The sequence below is a fragment of the Hyperolius riggenbachi genome, chromosome 5, assembly GCF_040937935.1.
Source record: "Hyperolius riggenbachi isolate aHypRig1 chromosome 5, aHypRig1.pri, whole genome shotgun sequence".
Lineage (NCBI taxonomy): Eukaryota > Metazoa > Chordata > Amphibia > Anura > Hyperoliidae > Hyperolius > Hyperolius riggenbachi.
Genome location: NC_090650.1, coordinates 330,283,024 through 330,306,370, shown reverse-complemented (window position 1 = coordinate 330,306,370; position 23,347 = coordinate 330,283,024). Strand labels below are relative to the sequence as shown.

The following is a 23,347-nucleotide window of genomic DNA, read 5'->3' as shown; positions in this document are numbered from 1 at the left end:
GTAAACTGCAGTAAAGCGCGTCCGCATGACGCCAAACGTGTCATGTGCATGACGCCAAACGCGTCATGCGGACGCGCTTTACTGCAGTTTACGACTAGGAATGCGGAAGTGGCCCGAGGACGACTGGCAGTCGTCCGAAAACGAAACTTAGCGGCGGAGGGAGACCGGAGGGCACCGAAGGACCGGCGCGGGCACCGGACGGCTGCAGGAGGCTTGGGAAAGCCCCCAGGTAAGTGAATTTATTTTTCCTCGCCGGTTAAGGTTCCCTTTAAGCTCCCTGTTATAATAACACTGGAAAGCTGCATATATAGTGATCATAGTGCCAAATAACCTCATTACCTCATATCACCATTAAGCTTACTGTCGACGACGTCCGCCTGAACTTCTTAGCGCAGCAGCCAATCCCCCATCAGATCACAGCATCCGCTCCAGGACATGTACTGTACGCGCGGTGCTACGCATCACTGCCAGCACCCCGCCCCTTTCCAGGATCAGCGACCAATGGGTGAGCGAGCGACACAGTCCGCTCTCTCCACCGTCTGTCATACCATTAATTGGAGGAAAAAGACGGCCAGCTTGATGGTTAAGCCAACACTGCAGAGCACAAGCATGATCCAGACATGCTACTTAGCAATAGCCATGCAGTGTGTACTGCTCAATAGAGAGAGGAGGAGGGATAACAGGCAGCTTCAGCTTCTCATGGACAGGGTAAGTGCCAATACTATGTGCTCGCTCTTTGCTGCCGACTAGGCGAGCAGAAGGATTGGTCTCAGCTGAGTGTTCTCTAGAATGTGTACAATGGGTGTTGACACTTGCTTAGTACAGTAGTGAAGTAAGAAGCTGATGCAGTGACAAATATTTCCAGTCAAGCCAGCAGGTGGCGTTTTAAAAGTGAAGTATTAATTTTTTTCTACTTTTTCTAATTTAAAGGGACCCTGAGCAGGTGATAAAAGCAGAATTTACACTTACCTGGGAGTTCCTCCAGCCCACCATAGGCCGTGAGGTCCCCCGGCGTCCTCCTGGCTCCTTTCCTGGTCCTGGTTACAGGATGAAGTCGTCAGGTCTGCTTCCCGCTGCCGTGGAGTGTGCCATTACGCCGGCCGGCTGCGCATCATCACACTGGCCGGTGTGAGAGTCCTGCGCATGTGTGGTTCTCTGTGATTGAACCGCACATGAGCAGGACTCTCACACCGGCTGAAATACAAATGTATTTTTTAATGCCAAACATACATATAACAAGAGTATTAAGTACTCTGTACATTTCCTTTAATTCACATATCTAATTCATTTTTTCCTAACATTCTGTGTTTTAGTGCTGTAATGTGAAGTGCGGCATAATGGCTGCTTTTTACCGTAGCTCGCCGCATGCACCCACCGCACTGTGAGCATTGCAAATGGTGGTTTAACGGCATGCGGTATCATAAAAACCGTGTGTGTTAACAGTTACAGTGAAGCATACTTTTTTTTTTTCATAATTTACTATGTTTCACTGTATGCAATGCAACGCACAGATAAGGCACGACACCACTTTGCTGATCTGTTGCGTTCCTGCAGATCCAGGAAACACAACGCAACCCCCACTGTGAACCTAGCCTTAATCATTTTGCGTCAGTCTTGCTCTAGTCCCACATCCGCGTAGTGGAATTAAAACATGTGATATGCAAACCCATTATAAGAGAGTGAAAATATAAGAGAATAAGGTGATCAGGGAAACAGACCACTGAGGAGTTTTTGAAAGGAACACAAGAATTGTGTTTTCGATAGTCTTCCCTGTTCAGGTTTCTTTTTATGTTTTAGCCTTCATCTCTAATCTGTGTCAAAGAAAGAGGGGGCTCTCCAACACTGCTAGCCTGTCCTCATTTGTTACATGATGTATTTCCCTCACTTTTCCAGTATAATTCCCTTATTCATTTATTGCATTGTAGAGCACTTCCTAATTTATTGGAGCTTTTTCAGCACAGGATACTAATATTTATATAATTCAAGATTGCTTTCTATCATTCATTTCATTAAAACTTACTGCTGTGAAACTGTTTTGTAGATGGAGATGGAGTTTGCAAGAAATGTTTCACAATATTCAAGTATTCCCAAAACAGCTGATACGGTGATTGGATTTATTTATTTAATATTTGGTAAGTCTTGATGGCACATATCTTTCTGAAAATATGTGATGAGAATTTCTGCCTTCTGTACATAGTAGAGCGTGTGTGTGTGTGCATGCGTGTGTGTGTGCGTGCGTGCCATGCGTTAATTGACTTTTGCAACATCCATCTTGTTATCCTTACGTACATTCTCACATCTACCGTATAAAGGTGGATACACACGTCAGATAAAAGTCTTTGGAAAATGAAAGATCACAGACCAATTTTACCCCCTTCCATGTAGTATAAGAGCCATACCTACACAGTCTATTCTATGGAGCTGAAATCCCCATCAGATAGAAATCTTTGCAAGATGCTGCACACACAGATGCTGTACACATGCAACAGATCAGTATCTGCAAAAGATTGGTTCCTGCAAAAGATCCATTCCTGCAAAATGCATTCATAGTCTATGACATCTGCAGATCCTCATACACACCTTTTTTAATGGACATTCATCTGCAGATCAAACAATTATCTGCCGATCTGAAGATCCAACCTGGTGGGTCTGATCTACAGATAATTGTCCGTTAAACAAGGTGTGTATGAGATCTTCAGATATCATAGACTATGAATGCGTTTTGCAGGAATGGATCTTTTGCAGGAACAGATCTTTTGCAGATACTGATCTGTTGCATGTGTACAGCATCTTTGTGTCCAGCATCTTGCAAAGATTTCTATCTGATGGGCGGTTCAGCTCCATAGAATAGACTGTGTAGAGTATGGCTCTCATACTACATGGAAGGGGGTAAAATTGGGCTGTGATCTTTCATTTTCCAAAGACTTTTATCTGACGTGTGTACCCACCTTTAGTTCAGGGCAGGACATTCTCGCAATCCCTGTGGTTTCCTAAAACTGACTAGCTGAAGGATTCTCATTCACCCAACACACAATGGGCCTGGTTTACTAAGGCATCTTCATAGATGGCCAGGGAGTATCCCATAAGTGATCCAACAAGCCAAACTAATGAAAAGCTGTCTGTTACTAGCTGTCTGCACCTGAAAAAAAGGGTTTCACTTACCTGGGGCTCCTACCAGCCCTCAGCAGCGCAGGGCGCTATTGCGGACGCCAAGGCGAGCAAGGATACGCGTTGCCCGGGCTGCACAGGTGCAGTGGCCCGCCGACTCTTGAGTCAGCAAAAATGAAACTAACCTGCGGCAGGGGATCGGAGCAGCAGTGAGTGACTGCGCAGGCACAGGACGGCTGCAGGGGGCTGGTAGAAGCCCCAGGTAAGTGAAACCCATTTTTTCCAGGTGACGCGAGTCACGCAACTGACGTGAGAGGGATATGGAGGCTGCCATATTTTTATTTTTTTAAACAATACCAGTTGCCTGGCTGTCATGCTAATTTTCCTGGCTTTCGTAGTGTCTGAATCAGGCACCTGAAACAAATAAACATAAGCCCCGGCACACCCCTAGTCACACATACCATAAAGATTTCATAAGAAAAATATGCAGTTTTACAATTCCTTCATCTTAACATTTGAACATAAGAAATACATACGTTTAAAGGATGGGAATAAAGTTTAGCGTGAATAAAACACATTTTTCAGTAGAAAAATACATATACTTACATAGATCTGTACATCAGTCCTGGGAGAGGGACAAATGAGGAAGAAAGAGGGACAGAGCGACTGGGTTCCCAAAGAGGAGCTGTGCCTCAGAAAAAGGGACAGTTAGGAGCTATGATGTGGGTAACCTAGTCAGACTTCAGTCAGAAGCTATTTCAGTCTATGGCTAAAAAGATGATCAGCAGGACAGCCAGACAGCCTGGTATTGCTTAAAAGGAAATAAATGTCAGCCTTCATATCCCCCTCACTTCTGGTGTCTTTTAAAGGGAACCTAACGTGAGAGGAATACAGAGGCTGACATCTTCATTACTTTATAAATAATGCCAGTTGTGTCTTCTACATGTGGACACCATGTTGAAATGATGTTTCCTGGCATTCCAGAAAATTAAACCAATACCTCAGAAGGGAAGAAAACCACACCCCCTTGCCTTCTTAGACCTACCTATGAAATAAATGTTTTTCATCCTTGTGTCTACCACAGTACTCATGTGACTACTTAATCTCTTTTCTCACATATCTGGAAGAGAGAAATATCTCAAGGTGTCACGTGATCTTCCTCTAGAAGGAGTCTTTACACATTATCTTCAATGGCAATCCAAAATGGTCGTCTGCATAAAAGTAACTTTATTGCAAAAATGTAAAAAAACAGCAAAAAAGCAAATGCTTTAAAAAGGTTTAATGTGATGTACGGCGTTTCGGACACAACGTCCTTCTTCAAACTGCCACAAGCAGTTGTATCTGAAACGCCATGCATCAAGTTAGACCCAGCACTTGCTTTTATGCTGTTTTTAATTTTTTTTGCAATAAAGTTACTTTTATGAAGATGGTGTGGATCTTTTTGGATCTCCATTGAAGATTGTACTTACCTGTGTTACCTAGCACATTCATAGCCATTGGTGCTGAATTACTTTTACAGTTTTCACATTATCTTGACATGTAACGAGTATATTTAGTGAATGTATAGGCATTTTTGGTAGAGAATGAGTTAAGGGTGTAAGTACAAAACTTTGATGAGGTCTTTCCGACATTTACACCCCTTACCTTATCCCAAGGTGACCTAGATCACGGCTTTTCAACCCTGTCCACAAGTACCACCAGCAGTGCATGTTTTGTGGAAATCCACAGAGGCAGTTAATCAGCTCTGCTGAGACACTAATTACCGTATATGCCGGCGTATAAGACGACCCGGCGTATAAAACAACCCCCCAACTTTTCCAGTTAAAATAAAGAGTTTGGCATATATTCGCCGTTTAAGACTACCCCTCTTCAGATCTTGCCTCCTTCATCCTCCTGGCCCAACCCTGTATACACCTTTGCATAATACTGGGTGCCGCAGTCATCCAGGGGAGGGAAACGAGATCAGGCTCTGATTCTTAAGAATTTGGTGTCAGGTGCGGGGTGTCAGTATTTGTGCCAGGCAGAGCTTACCGTTTGAATCAGCCTTGGCAGAAAGGTCCGCTCGTGTCCTGGGTCCTTCTATGTCCTTTACTGTCCCCCTGCATCATTTATGTCCACGTCTTGTGTGTTTGAAAACTCAAAGCTGCAATACCATAGCGAATTGCGAGCAGCCGCTCGCCTGGGTAACAGGGCAGCTTCCTTGTTCCGGGTCACCTGACTGGTGACATGCGCTTCACAAATAAGTGTCTTCCTCTTCCTATGCACGTCACCAGTCGGGTGACCCGGTCCGGGAGCAAGGAAGCTGCCCTGTTACCCACAAAGACGCTATGGTATTGCAGCTTTGATTTTTCAAACACACAAGACGTGGACATGAATGATGCTGGGGGACAGTGGAGGACATAGAAGAACCCAGGACACGAGCGGACCTTTCCGCCAAGGTTGCTGCAACCGGTAAGCTCTGCCTGGCACAATACTGACACCCCGCACCTGACACCCGGCGTATAAGACGACCCCCCACTTTGCAGAAGATTTTCAGGGTTCAGAAAGTCGTCTTATACGCCGGAATATACGGTACCTCACCTGTGAATGTTTGTGGTTTTCTGCAAAACATGCACTGTTAGTGGTACTTGAGGACAGGGTTGAAAAGCCCTGACCTAGAATCATATTAGTGCAACCACTATGTCTCCCTCCCCCATATGCACCTTCCATAATGGGTGTGGCAACAATAACACCTGCTCTGAAGGGGTGTCCCCCTGTATCAGGGAAATAACAGTACCCCCACAACCCCGCCCACATTCACTCCTAAATGTATTTTCACCTACAAATTATTATTATTTTTTATTTATATAGCGCCAGCATATTCCACAGCGCTTTACAAAGCACAATAAGACGACAAGGGGAACATAGGTACAGCCAAAAAATGTACAGCAGCGTCTCAACAAGTATTGCAACAGAAATAGTAAACATTAGGAGGATGACCCTGCCCTTGCGAGCTTACAGTCTACGAATGCGAGAGGTCTCATAAACAATGTGTGCAAAAATATGTGCATGATTTCCAGGCATACAGGTGTGAAAACTATATGTATGCTCAGGACCGGATTTTCCATAAGGGCTGGAACCCACAAGAGGGGTTTTTTTGAGCATTTTGGCAGCGCTGCGATACGCTAGCGTTTTGCCAAAACGCTCAGCTGATGTTAATGGATGGGGCAACTTCCACAGGAGCGTTTGCGTTTCCCAGAAACGCAAACGCAGGACCTGCAGCATTTTGGGAGCGTTAGCGCTTCAATGTCAAGTATTGAAACGCTAGCAGAAACGCTCAGCAAAACCTAAACTGAGCGGTTTTGCTAGCGTTTTGCGGTTCAGCACACTGTAACAAAATTAAAAGTAATTCACAGGACCAATCAGGATAAAAACGCGAAACGCAAAACGCTACACAACCACTGAGCAAAAAAATACACTGTTGCAAAACGCGACCGAAAACGCGCATGAATCCGCTTGCAAACTGCTCAGACAAAATGCTAGCGGTTGCGTTTTGCGTTTGCGGATTTCAGTGGGTTCCAGGCCTCAGGCACTGTAGGCACAAGCCTACAGGCGCCTGATGATGGAAAGGCGGCTCAGTACCCTCCCCTAGTGCCTCTCTCCCTCCTTCCCTATGCAGAGTCCTGGTGAGAGTGTATATGAGATCTCCCTTCAGTCAGGGGCACCTCTAGCTACTTAATACTGAGGTTCCTCTAGCTACTTTATACTTGGGGCGCCTATAGCTACTTAATTTTCAGGGCACTTCTGGCTACCTAATGCTAAGTAACACCTGTAGCTACCTATAACAGGCAAGGGAAGTGAGGGAGAAGTGATAGCTGGGCCAGCCAGCACACTTGCAGTGCAGTTTGGTGGGGCTGTGTAGGTTCATGGAGTGTGAAGTCTAAGGTGCCATGACATATGTGCCTATAGGATTCTGTGAGGTAAATGCGGGCCTGTGTTTGCTTGTATCAGGCTAGAAGTAAAATACGCCACCACTGTGCAGGCCCAAGGTATCAACCTACTCCCATAGGAGAAATTTTTTACTATTAATTAAATATTAATTATCTAGAGGTGCCTAATATAACTGTACAGGATCTACACACATGCGATCAATCCATTTGTTTTAATTTTGCTGAAGCACATAATAATGATACGTGCTCATTAATGAACATGTTATTTTATTGCTACTTTTGTTTGTTTATGTGTTTATTGCGCACAGGCCTGATCTCACTGTTTGGTAACAGCACTCTGCTGTACATATCCTACCAGAAGAAGCAGCTGTTAAAGCCAGCCGAATACTTTATCGTTAACTTGGCTATGAGTGACCTTGGGATGACCATGGTGCTGTACCCTCTCGCCATCACCTCCAGCTTCGCACACAGGTTGGTCTGCACTGCAATCGTCACCTTGGAAACAGCACCTAATTTAGTGCTTTGTTTCATATCATGTTTTACAATAATATGTATTTATGGTGAGAAGTCATAGGTAAACCCATGGAAAATGACTTACTTTTTCATTCATTATTTTTTCTGTCCTTTACAACAGCAGTCAGCAGCACCATCTGGATAACGATTTCGATAAATAAGAAAGCTGTAGCACTGTAATAATGTACATAAAGTAATATACTTGATGTAACTCATCTGTTTTTTCCTAGGCAGTCACTTAAGAAAATACATTATTAACTGGAATGAATAGCATGGCAAGAATCTATCAGGCTGTGTGATTATACATCAATTTTACATTGAACTAGAATCTCAGCATATTGTTCACACCTGTGTGGCTGTAGAAACCTATGCTGGCATAAATATATATGCTGCTACACTAGCTGTCTGGCTGTGTGTTTCGGACGTTTTATTTTAAATGGATACGGGAGCTTGATATAGAGGACCATTACTGCTAAAAATGTAAAATATTTGTGCACATACATATAGCATGTGCAGTTGTCTTGATTAACTGCAAATTACCATTTCCTATGTCACTTTCACTAATACCATACAGTGGGTTTTATTAACTTGGCGGGTCTAACAAGTTGTTGGACAGTACATCTCTTACAGGGGAATTCTCAAAGTTTCATTTATTCTTTTCAAAAGCACTCCTTAAAAATGATGTGCACAAAGGTGCCGGCCAGCCTTTCTACTTGCTACACATTACTCTAGCAGCTGGACTGTGCCACCACTGCCGCCCAGGAAATGCTTTTAAAAATAAAGGAATTCCCGAGAAACCCCTGTGAGGAGATGGACTAGTCCAAAATCAGTCAGAGCTGCCAGGTTATTACTACCTTCTGTAGTGATAGCTACACAGGAAAAAAAATATATTCACAGTGCATTTTACCCTGGGGCAAATGTACATCTTATATGGATGAGTAAACATGTCGTTTACTTTTTACATTTTTTGCAATAGTGATCCTTTAAAGAAAAACAATACATTTTTATTGCACTAGCTGAACACAGTGACATGTGACTTGATCGGATAAACGTAGGTACATAAAATACTAGCCCTAATAAAAAATTCTCTGGAGTCCCTTTTGTTTTGCAAAAAAAGCTTGCCGACAGCTTGTCGGATTTAGTCTGGTTTCCTGAAAAGTAAGTAGAGGCTAAAACCACTGAAAAACAGTGAGATAAGGCTTTTAATAAAGCTTACGTACAGGAAAGTTCAAAGGGATTATTGTTTCTCTTTCAGCTTAATAATGCAGAGTGTGGATTCTAAACTGCAACTTTGACAGTCTAATGCAATGTTAAAAATTAAGCTATGAAAACAATATTTATTTTATTTTCACTTCAGGTTTTATTTAATGACTCTCTTGATTGAGAACAGAAATGCCTTCATTACATTCAACAGAGAAATAATGTTTATATGGGGGTGAATATAAAGCTATTTCCATAGTGCACAGTAAAAATAGGACTTTATGTTCACAAAGTCTTCCTGGGTTTGAGGGTTGTTAAGGTGGCCATTAATGATCCAATTTCTAGCGAAAAATTGTTCGAGCGATCAGAAATTCTGATCGGAAGTTAATTCGTTCACTACACCATCAATGAATCAATCTTTGCTTCCTATCTATCACAACCAACAAGAAAATCCAAATTTTGGTTCGACGAAAATCCAATCAGACGACTGATTTTATAATCATCTGTAATTGATTGTGCCCATTAACGGATATTATTTACAACCAATCCGATCAGAATTTCAGATTTTTCGTTAGAAATTGGACCATTAATGGCCACCTTAAGAATTTCAGAGCTCACTTCGCCTGCAGGGAATTTTATAGTAGCTTCTTTATCAGTGCCGGACTTGCACACCCAGCAAACAAATTTGAAGAAGCTTTAATCGTAGCAGCATAATGGACAGACATTGTTGGACGATTAATAAATCTGACAGAATGGGGTTGTGCTTACGGGCATTTTGGGCTGGTTACACAATGCAGTTCCATCAGGTGATTATTGCAAATGTCAGTTAATTACAGTAAGTAGTAGACAGTTAATATTTATTGGTATCTGTTAGATGACATTAAAAGACCACAATCGTGAAAAAAGAAGGCAGTTAAAATCTGACAGAACCGACAGGTTTTGGGCCAGTCCATCTCCTCATGGGGGATTCTCAGGGATGTCTTTGTTTTCAACAGCATTTCCTGTACAGCAGTTACAAAGTGTAACTGACAAAATAGTGTGCAAGTGAGTAGGGAGGCTGGCTGGTATCTTACTATTTTGGCAGTTAAACTGCTGTTCTGGAAATTCTGATGAAAACAAAGAAAACCCTGAGAATCCTCCATTAGAGCTGGTCCACACTAGGTCCGGAAACGTATCCGTGGCTGCGTTTTTCAAACCTGATGAAAAACGGAGTCCCGGATACTAATGTTTAAAATAGCAGCCAGCCTCACCCAAGTAAAAAACGGATCCGTCTGCGTTTGCGGGGACCCGTTTTCAAAACCTGAACGGAAGGTCCGGATCTGCTGCATTTTCACGCAACGGATCAGGACCACGGATACACGCAGGGGTAGTGAAAAGCAATGAGAAAACGCATCTCCAGCTCCACAGGCAAAAAACGGATGTGAAAACGGATAGCCTGAGCTTTATGATTGGCCCAAAAAAATCCTCCCACTCCTTCCTAATGATAGAGACGTTTTCTGTCAGGGAAAAACTGAACGGAAACTGATGCAAAACTGATGCACTTTCATCAGTTTGCAGTACGGTGGGTACTTCCCCTAATCTTTCCCTGATCCGGACTGCAGTGTCCGTCCTGCAACTGTGTCTAGTGTGGACCCAGCCTTAGGAGATGGACTGACCTAAAACCTGTCGGTTCAGTCATATTTTAACTGCCTACTTTATATATATATACAGTATTATACATTAAATATAGCTATTGCAATGACGGGCAAGCCAGAAAATACAGTAAGAAGAGACAATGATCATATATGCCCCATTAAAAAGGCAGTGTGCATAAGTCGTGCAAAAAATGCTAAATCAATACACTACAAAGTACCAAACAGTGTTCATAAAACATTAAAGAGAGTCTGAAGCGAGATTAAATCTTGCTTCAGACCTCATAAATAGCAGGGGCATGTGTGCCCCTGCTAAACCGCCGCTATCGCGCCGCTAAATGGGGGTCCCTTCACCCCCAAACCCCCCTCCGTGCAGCGCATCCCCTCTTCCTGGTTGGGGCAAGGCTAACCGCCGCAGCCCTGCCCCGCGCGCGTCTGTCAGTGCGTATCTCCGCCTCTCCCCCGCCCCTCTCAATCTTCCTTCACTGAGAGGGGCGGGGGAGAGGCGGCGATGCGCCGCTGATAGACGCGACTGGAGGCAGGGCTGCAGCCGTTAGCCCTGCCTCCAGGAACGACCAAGTCTATGACCAAGTCTTGCGGGGGTGGGTTTGGGGGTGAAGGGACCCCCGTTAAGCCGCGGGATAGCGGCGTTTTAGCAGGGGCACACATGCCCCTGCTAACTATGAGCTCTGAAGCGAGATTTATTCTCGCTTCAGAGTCTCTTTAAACAATCAAATCCAGGTGAAAAAAAGGGGGTGCATATAGCCATACATAAATAAATCACTTGTAAGCAAGAAAGAGGTCAAAATTGCCAGAAAGTAAAGTGTGTAGCATACAAAGTGCCTGTAAAAATATTATAGGAGGCTTACCCAAAGTTATGGAGGCGAGCAGTGGAGCGTGATACAGCCTAACGCGCCCGCAGCAGGGCTGCTTCAATGGACACCAGCCTCCATTGAAGCAGCCCTGCTGCAAGTGCAAAAACTGAGAATTCATTATTTTTTCTCCATTTTGTTCTTACTATTCCCATTAAAATGCATTTAGAATAAAATAATTTTTAGCATAATGTACCACCCAAAGAAAGCCTAATTAGTGGCAGAAAAAAACATAATTCCATTGTGATAAGTAGTGATAAAGTTATTGGGAATGAAAGGTAGAAGCGCTAAAATGTGAAAATTCCTCTCGTCCATAAGGTGAAAACAACCTATGGACTGAAGTGGTTAAGCTGCAATGAAATTTGGGCGCCGCTATACCCTCAATGTTATTTGCTGCCTATGACAACCATGTCGGCGCATAATATGCAAATTGGGTGCAGTGCTCCGGTTATAGCGCAGCGCAATGGTTATAACGCAGGCACAGGGGTTATGCAGCAATTATAGTGCGCCACAACGTTTGTGTAAGGGTTAGGCCTCTTGCACACTGCAAGCAATTCAGATTCAGATTCCGCTTTTTAATCTGTTTTTACTTCCGATTCAGATTCAGATTTGCAGTTTGCTCCTTGCACACTGCAAATCTGAATCTGAATCGGAGGTAAAAACTGATTAAGCGGAATCTGAATCTGAATTGCTTGCAGTGTGCAAGAGGCCTTATAACGGTTATGCACCAGTTTTAGCTCAGGCACAGTGGTATGTACAGGTCATGAATTGTTAGCTTCGTGATCTCAGCAAATCGTACAACGGCAATGGAAACAGAACGACTATGGCTGTTAGATCGAACATGTCTACAATGTGGCGCATTACGGAATTACACAACGTCTAATGCTCATGGCCGACATGGCTACAACACTTATGCCGCATAAACGTTATAGAGTAACTGCTATTATAGTTTATAGCAAAGTTCACCCGTTATGTCTGTCATGCCATGGTTCTGAAGAAACAGTGGCCAATAGCTACAATGGCTATTGAGGTGTCCATGGCTGCAATTGTTCTTGCACATAGCCATTATATCACGGTTATCGACATACACACGCTGTCATAAAACGGTGATGACGTATATAGTGGCCAAAGTCTTCTCCGGTTATTGATTATTAACCACTTCAGTCCACAGGTTGCTTTCACCTTATGGACGGAAGAAATTTTCACATTTCAGCGCTCCTCCCTTTCATTCCCCAATAACTTTATCACTACTTATCACAACTAAATGATCTATACCTTATTTTTTTCTGCCACCAATTAGGCTTTCTTTGGGTGGTACATTATGCTAAGAATTATATTTATTCTAAATGCATTTTAATGGGAATAATAAGAAAAAAATGGAATGATCACCCCTAGACCCTCTCTGCCTGGAGAGAGTCTGGGGGCCGAGTGGATGCTACCTCCAACCAAATCTTATTGAAAAAAAAACAGGTGATCATCAGCAGTGGGCAAAAACTGCTATCTTGCCTATGGCCCATTTCATCTTAATCCTTTTCTGGTCACTGCATTTTGCTCCTTGCATTTTTGAGTACTACATTCCATTTTATATATCTTATTCTAAGTCAGAATGGCGTCTCTCTAAGAGTAACATTTCTTTGTCTTGGTTTTAGGTGGATGTATGGAGCGCACATCTGCTTACTCTATGCTTTTTCTGGTGTTTTATTTGGAATTTGCAGCCTTTCTACAGTAACGTTGTTAAGTGTTGTCTGCTGCATGAAGGTCTGCTTTCCAACTTATGGTAAGCTTACATACTGTAACTGACACATGCCATTTCAGTGACACTAAGAAAACAATATTTGCTTTTATTGCAGATTTTAAAAATGTAATTCACAAACAATTTTGATCCATACAGCTTTCAACGTGATCTGGCTGAAATCAATTAATTGTAATCATTTCCATGAAAGCCTGCTATTATTCTACATAAAGTGCTGTTCATGAGTTCTCTGTTATGGTGTCACAACTTCCACAGCTGCTTCTTTTTTTTTTTTCCAATAGATTTTTATTGAATTTTCATAGTACATAACAGGTACAGTCGGTGTATAGTGCATGTGGAACTTAATGGTTATACAAAAGGACATCTTGTAGAAGGCCTAGGCCGACCAGTTGAATATGTTTTTCCACAAAAACGAGATACAACCTGGTGACATATACAGCACAAATCATACACATGACCAATTCTGAGAACTTAATGAACAATAACTAGAAATATCAATCCGCTGGGTCATGGAGGTAGATAGACATACTGAACTCTCAGCCCAGCATGACTTGCAACAGAACATTGGAGAATACCAAGCGGATAACCGGGAGGGGGATAGGGAGAGAAAATAAAGGGGGGGGGGGGGGTAGGAGGTGATCTTAATGCTATTAGTGCTCAGTGTTGGAGATTGAGGGTAGATTGAAAGCCAATTTTGGACTTTTTTTTTTTTTTTTAGCAAAGCCAATTGCGTTGCTGGCTCTAGAGGCTAATAGATTTTCAGCATGCAACTGAAAATCAACTTTAGAGAGAATGGTGTGAACCTTGGGTATATCCATATATTTCCAGCATGAGGCAATTTCTCTTATCGTTACTATCAACACATGTGACATTATGAATCTGACAGGACTCTGGATGGGGTGGAAATTAAGGAGCAGAATGGCTACCTGGATGAAGAGGGCCCATTAACTTCCATAGCTTCTGAGTGCACAAGTCATCAGAATGCATTACAGCCTTATCATATTGTGGTGTTCATACTTCTGGCCTGTAGATGGCACTTGTAAAACTGCTGTGATACTGCATGATTGCATGGGATCTATCTATGCTGTTCCAGACTTGTTCCTTCCTGTTCCTGCCTGTCAGTCTGTGTGTACTGGTTCAAAGCAAAGCATGGCTTGATCTACAGCTGCTGTACTTGTAATTAAACCTAGTTCCAGTTTATTCGGCATTAGTGATTACTGAAGAAAACAGTTACCTGCTTGAGTCTATGTATAACACCCTTATGTGAAGACCTGAGTAAGACCTGAGTAAGGAAGGTTTATGACATGCAAATAATACATCCTTGCAATTAAATATCATGTAGTTTATATGCAGCTTGAAATTGGTCCAAACACAATGACTTTCTATCAATTTTTATTGGTCCAAGTTCAAGCCACATACCATTTACATGAAAGTTGTATGCAAGGAGAAATTATTTGCACATATACAGAAAATTATTTAGGAGTCTAGTGCCGAACATCAGTGTAATCTGTAGTAAGTGGGATTTCTGTTTCATCATGTCCTTAAAGTATAGGTGTAGAAAGCTTCTGTATGTTTCGGTATGTTTGAAATTTAAAATTGAATCCAAAAACCTTTATTTTTGTTGTTGTCAGGTAACAGATTTGGCCATAAACACGGAAGGATTCTCATTTGCTCTGCCTGGATATACTCAGCTATTTTTGCCATCTCGCCATTGATTCACTGGGGCAATTATGGAGTAGAGCCATACGGCACAGCTTGCTGCATTGACTGGTACTCATCTAGTGTGAGCCACGTGGCCATGTCCTACACTGTAGTGCTGTTTGTGTTTTGTTTCTTGATCCCCTGTGGAATTATAATTACTTCTTTTACACTTATATTGATCACTGTGAAGGAGTCTCGGAAAGCTGTTGGACGTCACAGTGCAGTTCCTGCACGGATGAGCAATGTGCAGACCATCATTGTAAAGGTAAAGTGGGTCAGTATTATATATACTAGGAACGAACACCTGCTGGGATTGGTAATATTAGTATTGTGATGTTCTTTGTTTCTCTTGTCCTCTGATGAACATGAACACCTATAGCTGCTGTAGGACTGTTAGAGGAGTTGCACAAAAACATTCTTCTTTCATTTATTGTGCTCTGAGGATTAGTATTAAAAGTACATAAATGTGTTAACCGTTGGCCGAAATGGCAGATAACAATCGTTTCAGCCAAGATCGCTATGTGTGTACAGTGGCCGTTGATCAACCTTGCTCAAGCATTGTGCATTGTTAGGCATGCGTCCTGTTGGATCCTTGAAGGACTTACGAGGCGAAATTAAGTTCAGTACCTGCATCAAATTTGAATGCACGGAGGACGCCATCCACGCCCTCCGTGTAGTTCCGCCGGGTCCCAGCTGTTAAATCGCCCCCCCCCGGGCCGACTCCCGACCCCACAGCCCGGGTCGGGCCCTCATGCCTCATGTAAAATGGCCACCAGAGCTTGCCGCGGCTGCGCAGTCCGCATAGACGCGAGTGCGGCTGCGCAGCTCTAGGAGTGACACATTGTATTTCAGTGGTTCTAGAGGTGTGTTTAGCTATCAGGGTCAACAAAGGCGTGAATTGCATATTCATCAGTGATGCATTGTGGGACCCCTCATATGCTCACTTCAACCTGAAAAATTGCAAATACATTCTGTTTTAAGAAGGCAAAATTATGTTTTACAGCACATTTTAGTAAGGAGGCTTTTTGGTCTTTTTAGGCTTTAGAAGTTCTCTTTCACCATGAGCTTGCTGGGTAATCTGCAGTGGCGTAGCTAAGAAGCTGTGGGCCCGATGCAAGTTTTACATTGGGGCCCCCAAGCACTGTATACGTAACAATTGATATGGCGCACCAAAACCTGCCAATGGCAACAACAGTGTCAGAGGTGCAAGAAGGGGATGGTTTGGTAATGATTACCACTATTCAAAGTGTCTATAGAAGTGATTATTATGAGCACAGGACCAATAGAGAGCTAATACTGAAGTTGAGGGAGGGCCCCTCGGGGCCCCTCTGGCCCAAAGGCCCCGATGCGGTCGCAACCTCTGCACCCCCTATTGCTACGCCCCTGGTAATCTGTAACTCTGGGTGTGTCAAATCCTAACCCATAGAGCCATATAAATCCCTGCCATGCACTGATGAGGATCAACCAATAGGATACAGTCTGTATGCATGTTTGATTGCTCACACATCATTGCATTCCAGCGATTCTGGAGCTGTGTTTAGCTATCAGGGACAACAAAGAACTGATCTGCATATTCAGCAGTGATGCATTGTGGGACACCTCCGAACTCACTTCAACCTGGTTTACCTTCTGTTGTAAGAAGGCAAACTTGTGTTAAATATCAGATGTGTGTGCATAGCTTAACAGGCCTGACTGGAAGAACACAATCCCTATGGTTGACCAGAAATTGGGTTATAAACACACACTGCATGTAGACTTGGTCAGGGATGTGCCTGTCATCTCAGACACTGATAAATGTATTGATGCTAATCAAAAAACAATGCAGAGGTTATCTACGTCACTCTTCATTATAGAGCCAATGGTTTTACTTGTCTGGACTGAAGTCCCTTTTAATGTTTGAGGCTACAACAGTCACTTCAGTCTATGGAAAGAAATAAGTCATTCAAACAACAACAGCAGTAAGTGACTGTCAGGTCTGTTGACAGTGGTGTAGCTAAGGAGCAATGAGCCCCAGTGCAAGTTTTGCATTGAGCCCTTAAAGCATTCTATACATTCTAAACATCTGCCGAATTTTGTAGCTCCCGGCAGTGTCTCGTGCACTGCAATGCATGCCTTGAGACATAGTCCATGGAGGCGAGGACAGAGATGTTCTTTCATCCACGGATTACATCTCCCTACATGCATTGCCGCTTGCGTGTGAGACACTGCCGGTAACTACAAAATTCGGCAGATGCAGCCAGTCCCTGTAGAAGATGGCACATTCTGTATGGGCCTGGAGCCAGAGGATCAGCACCCCGTAGGTAAGTAGTGAGGGTCACCACAAACCCTGACACCCCCCACGTACACACCAATCACCATTACAAACCTCTCTTATGAGGAGGTTTATTAAAAAAAAATGCAACGCATTGAAAGACTAGGGGCCTGATTCACAAAGCGGTGCTAACAGTTAGCACCGTGGTGAAAAGCCCTTTATCACGCCTAAACTCTGTTTAGGCATGATAAGTTTAGGTGTGATAAGTTTAGGTGTGATAAGTTTAGGCATGATAAGTTTAGGTGTGATAAGTTTTTAGGCGTGATAAGTTTAAGCACCAACTGGGTTAGCACCGCAGTGCACAGCTGATCAAAAGTTTTGCGCTAGCAAAGTCTGGTGCACTTTGCATAGAGTTTAATGGCGCTGCTTTGCGTGCGGGACTTTGCGCGCGTAATAAACTTATCTAAACTTAGCATGCCTAAACTTATCACACCTAAACTTATCATGCCTAAACTTAGCATGCCTAAACTTAGCATGCCTAAACTGAGTTTAGGCATGATAAAAATGGTTATCACGCCTAAAGTCTTTAACTGGGTTATCACCGCTTTGTGAATCGAGCCCTATAACTTGAATGTTATAGTACATTCTTTAGCCCTGCGTTTGGTGCGCCGTTTTCGTCGCACAGTGATGGAATGAAAACAGGGCATGCGTTACATTAAAAAAAAACATTACTGAGCATGTGCAACACACACAACGCAGCAGATTTATTGCTAAACACACAGCATACAGCACTTTCTAAGTATTGCTACACGTTACACACAATGGGCCTGATTCACAAAGCGGTGCAAAGTGTTTGCACGCCTGTGAAAAGCCCTTTATCACGCCTAAACTCAGTTTAGGCGTGATAAAATGAAACTCGCGCGAAATTCCGCTCGCAAAGTTTTGTGCGCGCAATCGCCCGGTGCACGGTGCAGTTCGCGCGAGTGAGTTATCACCGCTTTGTGAATCAGGCCCAATGTGTGCACTGTGAATGTTGCACAGACTTTCAATTGCTGTGCGTTAGTCCACGTTAAAACATTTTCTAACGTGCGACTTTACCGTCGCACTGTGAAAGAGGCCTAAAAATGTTCTCTGCTCTCCTGCCCCAAGCTCACACTGCACAAATTCTAATTATCCATATCCGTAGAGCCTTAATCAAATGTAGGAATCCAGCTTTTCCTTGGGATATCATACTAAAACTTCAAGTTGAAAAAAGAGACAAGATCCTACAGGCCATTAGGATTGTTTCATTGATTCCTGGAACTACCCATCCCGTACACATTTTTGCTGACAATACTCATAATTGGCAATTACACTAACAACGAGAAGGCATTGTTTCAACACAGGCCTATGTCAGATATCAATGGGGTTTTTCATTTGCTCTTATTTTTCAGCATGAGAACAGAAACTTTATTTGCAATTCATTTGAGGAAGGAAACACTAACTTGGAAAAATCAGGAATATCTGCACCACTAGAGGGAGCCCTTCCCCAAAGAACACCAGGCTCCAGCAGAACTTCAACAATGTGGAACTCTCTGGGGTCTCCAAGATCAACATCCCCTTCCTCAAAATCATAAAAGCATCACTTTCTTTTGCTTATGGTTAACCTCACGTTGGGTTATACCTATCTTTAGGTGGTACCTAATTTGGAAATTAAGATATCTCTTTCTTGTGTTAGGTCAGGTTTACACTGTACTGGATGAAAAACTGATCCTGTAAATAATACAATACAATAACATTTCTATAGCGCTTTTCTCCCATAGGACTCAAAGCGCTTAGGCTCTCTCAGATTCAGTAATTAGTAGGATGAAGTATTCACACAACAAAAGTTATATTTCTGCAAATGCCAGACTGAACAGGTGGGTTTTCAGTCTGGATTTAAACACGTCCAGGGATGGGGCTGTCCTGATCTGTTGAGGTAAGGAGTTCCAAAACGTAGGGGCAGCATGACAGAAGGCTCTGGGACCAAACGTTTCCAAGTGGACTCTGGGTATGACTAAATTATTAGAACCTGTGGATCTGAGAATGCGGGGATTGCTACACAGCTGTAACATATCTTTCATGTATCCAGGGCCTAGATTATTCAGGGATTTAAATGTCAGTAGGCCGATCTTGAATAGGACCCTCCATTCTATAGGTAGCCAGTGAAGGGAATGCAGGACTGGCGTTATGTGGCAGTGACGGGGTTGGTTGGTTAGCAGTCTGGCAGCAGTATTCTGTATCAGCTGTAGGCGGTACAAGACCTTTTTTGGAAGGCCAGTGTAGAGAGCATTGCAGTAGTCCAATCGGGATGTGATGAAGGCGTGGACTAAGGTTGGCAGATCTTCTGGGGGTATGAGGTGCTTGATTTTTGCAATGTTCTTCAGGTGAAAATAGGATGATTTCACCACAGCAGAATTTGAGTTCTGAAGTTTAAATCCCCATCAATTAGAACTCCCAGGCTACGCACATGATCAGAGCTGCGTAGATCCGTGCCTCCTATTCCCAGTGGTGAAGACTGCAAGTTAAGTTGTTTTGTTATCATGCTCTGCCCTCCAATCAGAAGGACTTCAGTTTTGTCTGCATTTAGTTTCAGCCAGTTGTCATTCATCCATTGCTGTAGTTCACGTAAGCAGGCGTTTATAGTTAGAGTTGGGTCTGTCACACCAGGCTTGAAGGAAAGATATAGTATACAAGTGGGCTCCACTTCTCTAGCCAATACTAGCCTGCATGGTTGATTCATAGCAAAGCCTGGTAGGTGAGCACCCAGTTATTTTTATGAATACAAATGTATGTAGTAATGTAAGTGGCATTCACACTTTGCAGGTAGGAATTAACAGCTTGTTCCACAGCCAACATTAGTGGTTCACCTATTCCACAGCAAGTAATTATAGTTCCATAGCCAGTAATCATAGTATTAGTGGTTCAACGCATAATTATAGCTGTGGCAGCTGCTATATGTCCATTATTAAGCCATAAATTTCACATGCATTTTGCACTTTCTCAGACTGTCCTCATAAAATGAAAGCAATCCTGAAATCAATAGAAAAAAAAAGGCTTCCTATATTTTCTTACACCCCACTGTTCCAGCGCTGGGTCCCTCTCTACCCAGTGGCGTAGCAATAGGTGATGCAGAGGTTGTGACGGAACCAGAGAGGCCCACTGGGGGCCCTCCTTCATCCATCATGTTAGCTTTTCATTGGTGCTATGCTGGTAATGAACACCTCTATATGTGCATTTCATAGTGGGAATCCTTAAACTGATTCAGCGGGTCAAATAGCTGTGTCTGTTATGCACAGGCATAAGTCGGTCTGCACATGCCTAACAAAACTAAGGTGCTAATACTTGAAGGTAAAAGCTGAGCAGGAGTGCCTTCATTCTACTGGGCATGTGCGGACCTTACTCATGCCTGGCTTATACGAAAATGCTCGTTTGCAGGGGCACTTACACCTTAAAGAAAACCTGGACTGAAAATTAAAAGTCAAAATAAACATACATGTCATACTTACCTGCCATGTAGTCTACTCCTCAATCTCTTTCTCCTCTCCTGCGTCCTGTTTGTCCACTGTAATCAAGGGAATTCTCCGTCCTCCATTTTGAAAATGGCCATTACCCCATAACAGCTTTCTGGTCTGCACACTGTTAAACTGTAACATCGCCCAGTTGAGCCATAGGGAAAATGGACATTACCTTGTCCTATCAGCTATAAGCAACTGATATATTTCATGATGCCAAGTGAGGCGACTTCCTCAGGTGGCAGAAGTTTGGGGGCAGCACCAGGAAGAAACAGGAAGTGAAGAGAGTGCCTGGCTAACCTATACTGGGGGGGGGGGGGGGAACTGTACCTGGCTAACCTATATTGGGGGCAACTGTACCTAGCCAACAACACTGGGGGCACCTATAACTGGCAACCTACCTATACTGAGGGTATCTTTTGGGGTGCTCACCACAGCTATGACATGCAGTGTAAATTGTCGGTTGCTGTGCAATCATTCCAATTCAGGGGGGGGGGGGGGGGGGTGGAGGAAACACATCCTCACAAGTTTGCCTCAGACAGCAAAAAGTCTAGAACTGGCCCTGTGTAGGGCTACTTTCCCACATGAGCCAAACCACAAACAGCCAGTGGGAGTGGACAGTGTAGTGTCAGCTCCAATGGGCCGACACTACGCTGTACACTGTACTTTCATAATTATTTCTCATCTGAGTGGAGAACAGGCTGCTGCTGTGTCATTTCTTCTATTTCGTGAGAAGCAGTACATGCCAATATATGTTGGAATATACATAAATCAGTAAAAAAATAAAAATATTGCATTATTGATCAGAGCTTCATTTTATGTTATGTACATGGCCAGATCCTGAAGTTGGCCACATTGATATCTAGCCGGCCAATATGTGAAGTGGTCAGGCTACTGCGGCCAGTACGAGAAGCTGCGGGTTTTGGCCTCCCCTCACAGCTGTCTGCAGGGAGGAAATATAGAGGGCAGCCTGTGCCTGCACTCTCTCCCTTCCTGCTGTGTGTGCCTCACACAGGCTGCCATACAAGCCGGTCACACCACATGCACAGACACAGGAGAGGGAGAGACACAGGGACACGGGGACATGCTGCTTTGCATATTTCTTCCCTGCCGCCAGAGAGGTGGGGGCAGAGGGCAGGAGGAGGAGCTTGGTAAAAATGCATATTAGCCAACCAGAACCTAAAGTGACCAGACTTTCGGGTTCTGGCCATAACATATACAGTACATATCACTTGAAGGGAGAGGAGTATACAGGCTGCCTTCTCTGCTTCTTTTTCCAGTTGCCCAGGTGTCATGCTGATGTTTTGGCTTCAGTATTCTCTGGGTTGCTCACCTTTAACAAGCATGGAGGCAGCTGGAGTCAGAACACCTGGCCTGTGTACTTCTTATGGGCCTGTGATATAGAATGCACTGCAGGAGGAAGCGCTACATCACAGCCAATGGACCAGCAGGAAGTCTACATAGACCCCTCCTCTGCGCCTCTAATTTTTATCTTTATTCATGTGCACCAGCCTCAGGGGTGGCTATTTTTTTATTTTATTTTTTTACTATTCTATGCCCAGGAAATGTTTTGTCTTTTATGATGGCTTCTATAATTTAATTTCGCTTATATTATCCATTGACATGTTTGCTCAGAGCAATGCAGATTACTCCTGATAGTCCAGTTGGAATATATAATACGGTCCACAAAAGGTAATACTCTGATCAGTGGGACGTAAGGGACTCTGCTGTGCTAGAGCCCACAGTGTGATAGCACTGCAATGTCACTTGTACTTGATTTATATGCTGTAAGGCTGCTTACACACAGGGACGTTACAGGCGCACGTTAGTGCAGCCTGTAACGCTCCCCCAACGCACAGCAATGTAACACAAGTGGGCTGTTCACACTGCCCACGTTGCGTTACATGTAACGCTACACGTTGTAGTGAAAGTGCAGCATGCTACGGCGTTAGAGCGGCTTAAGCCGCGTTAGACTGTTTGCACATTCTCAGTCGTGTTGGGGAGGAGCGGAGAGCGGCCAGGCGCATGGCTAATTAATATTCACTGCACGTTGTGACGTGCAGGGTTTACTTCCTGGTGCGGCCGCTCTGTACGGCGATTGGCCGGCGGGACCACGTGATGCCGCATGCGTCCAAGAGTACGCATCACGGCATCACAGACGCCAGAGTGAGCTGCACAACGCGGCTCACTCTGACGTCCACATCGAAGAGCACCAGGCCTTGCGTTAGGTGCACGTTATGCGACCTTTAACGTAGCACCTAACGCAACATCTTGGTGTGCAAGTAGCCTAATGGTGAATTGTCAGGACCAATACATCCCGGCACATAGCTTCACACAAGCTGTCCAACATGACAGAACGTGTTAGTCATGACTCATTACGGCTGAATTTAAATATTGCTTTTGTTCAGTTGTACTTCTGCACATTTGTATAACATTGACACTGACCACAGCGTAATGCAGAGAAAACCGTATTGTTTTCAAAAGACCCTGTATTCTAAAGGAGCTTGTAATCTTAGTTTCAAACTTTGTACTCTTTCTTAAAGGGAACCTGAACAGAACCTGAACAGAAGTAAAAAATGCAATAGTGAACTTACCTGGGGCTTCCTCCAACCCCCTGTAGTCCGTGAGTGGTGCGCAACTATGCATGTCCGCGCACCCATCTCACTTGCGCACTTGTCGCTGCAAGTGTTCTGTACATGTGCAGTTCATTAATTCACATCTGCAGAATGCTCATGGTGATGGGTGCATGAGCCAAATGGGCAGGTGGGCGGGCCCTGTATGTGCAAATGCGCACGATTCCCAAGCAAGTCGTGCAGTTAACCGAGCCACCAGTGGGAGAACAGAGGGGACAAAGAG

General features: G+C 43.8%; 1 protein-coding gene across 1 annotated transcript in view; it reads left to right on the top strand.

The window, feature by feature from the left end:
- LOC137517714 (opsin-5-like) overlaps window positions 1–23,347 on the top strand; it is a 65,289-nt gene that overhangs the window by 22,631 nt on the left and 19,311 nt on the right. The window contains exons 2-5 of the mRNA XM_068234729.1: window positions 2,048–2,132; window positions 7,346–7,508; window positions 12,903–13,030; window positions 14,638–14,972. Of these exons, the coding sequence (XP_068090830.1) occupies window positions 2,048–2,132; window positions 7,346–7,508; window positions 12,903–13,030; window positions 14,638–14,972 (711 nt within the window). The remainder of the gene's footprint in view (window positions 1–2,047; window positions 2,133–7,345; window positions 7,509–12,902; window positions 13,031–14,637; window positions 14,973–23,347) is intronic.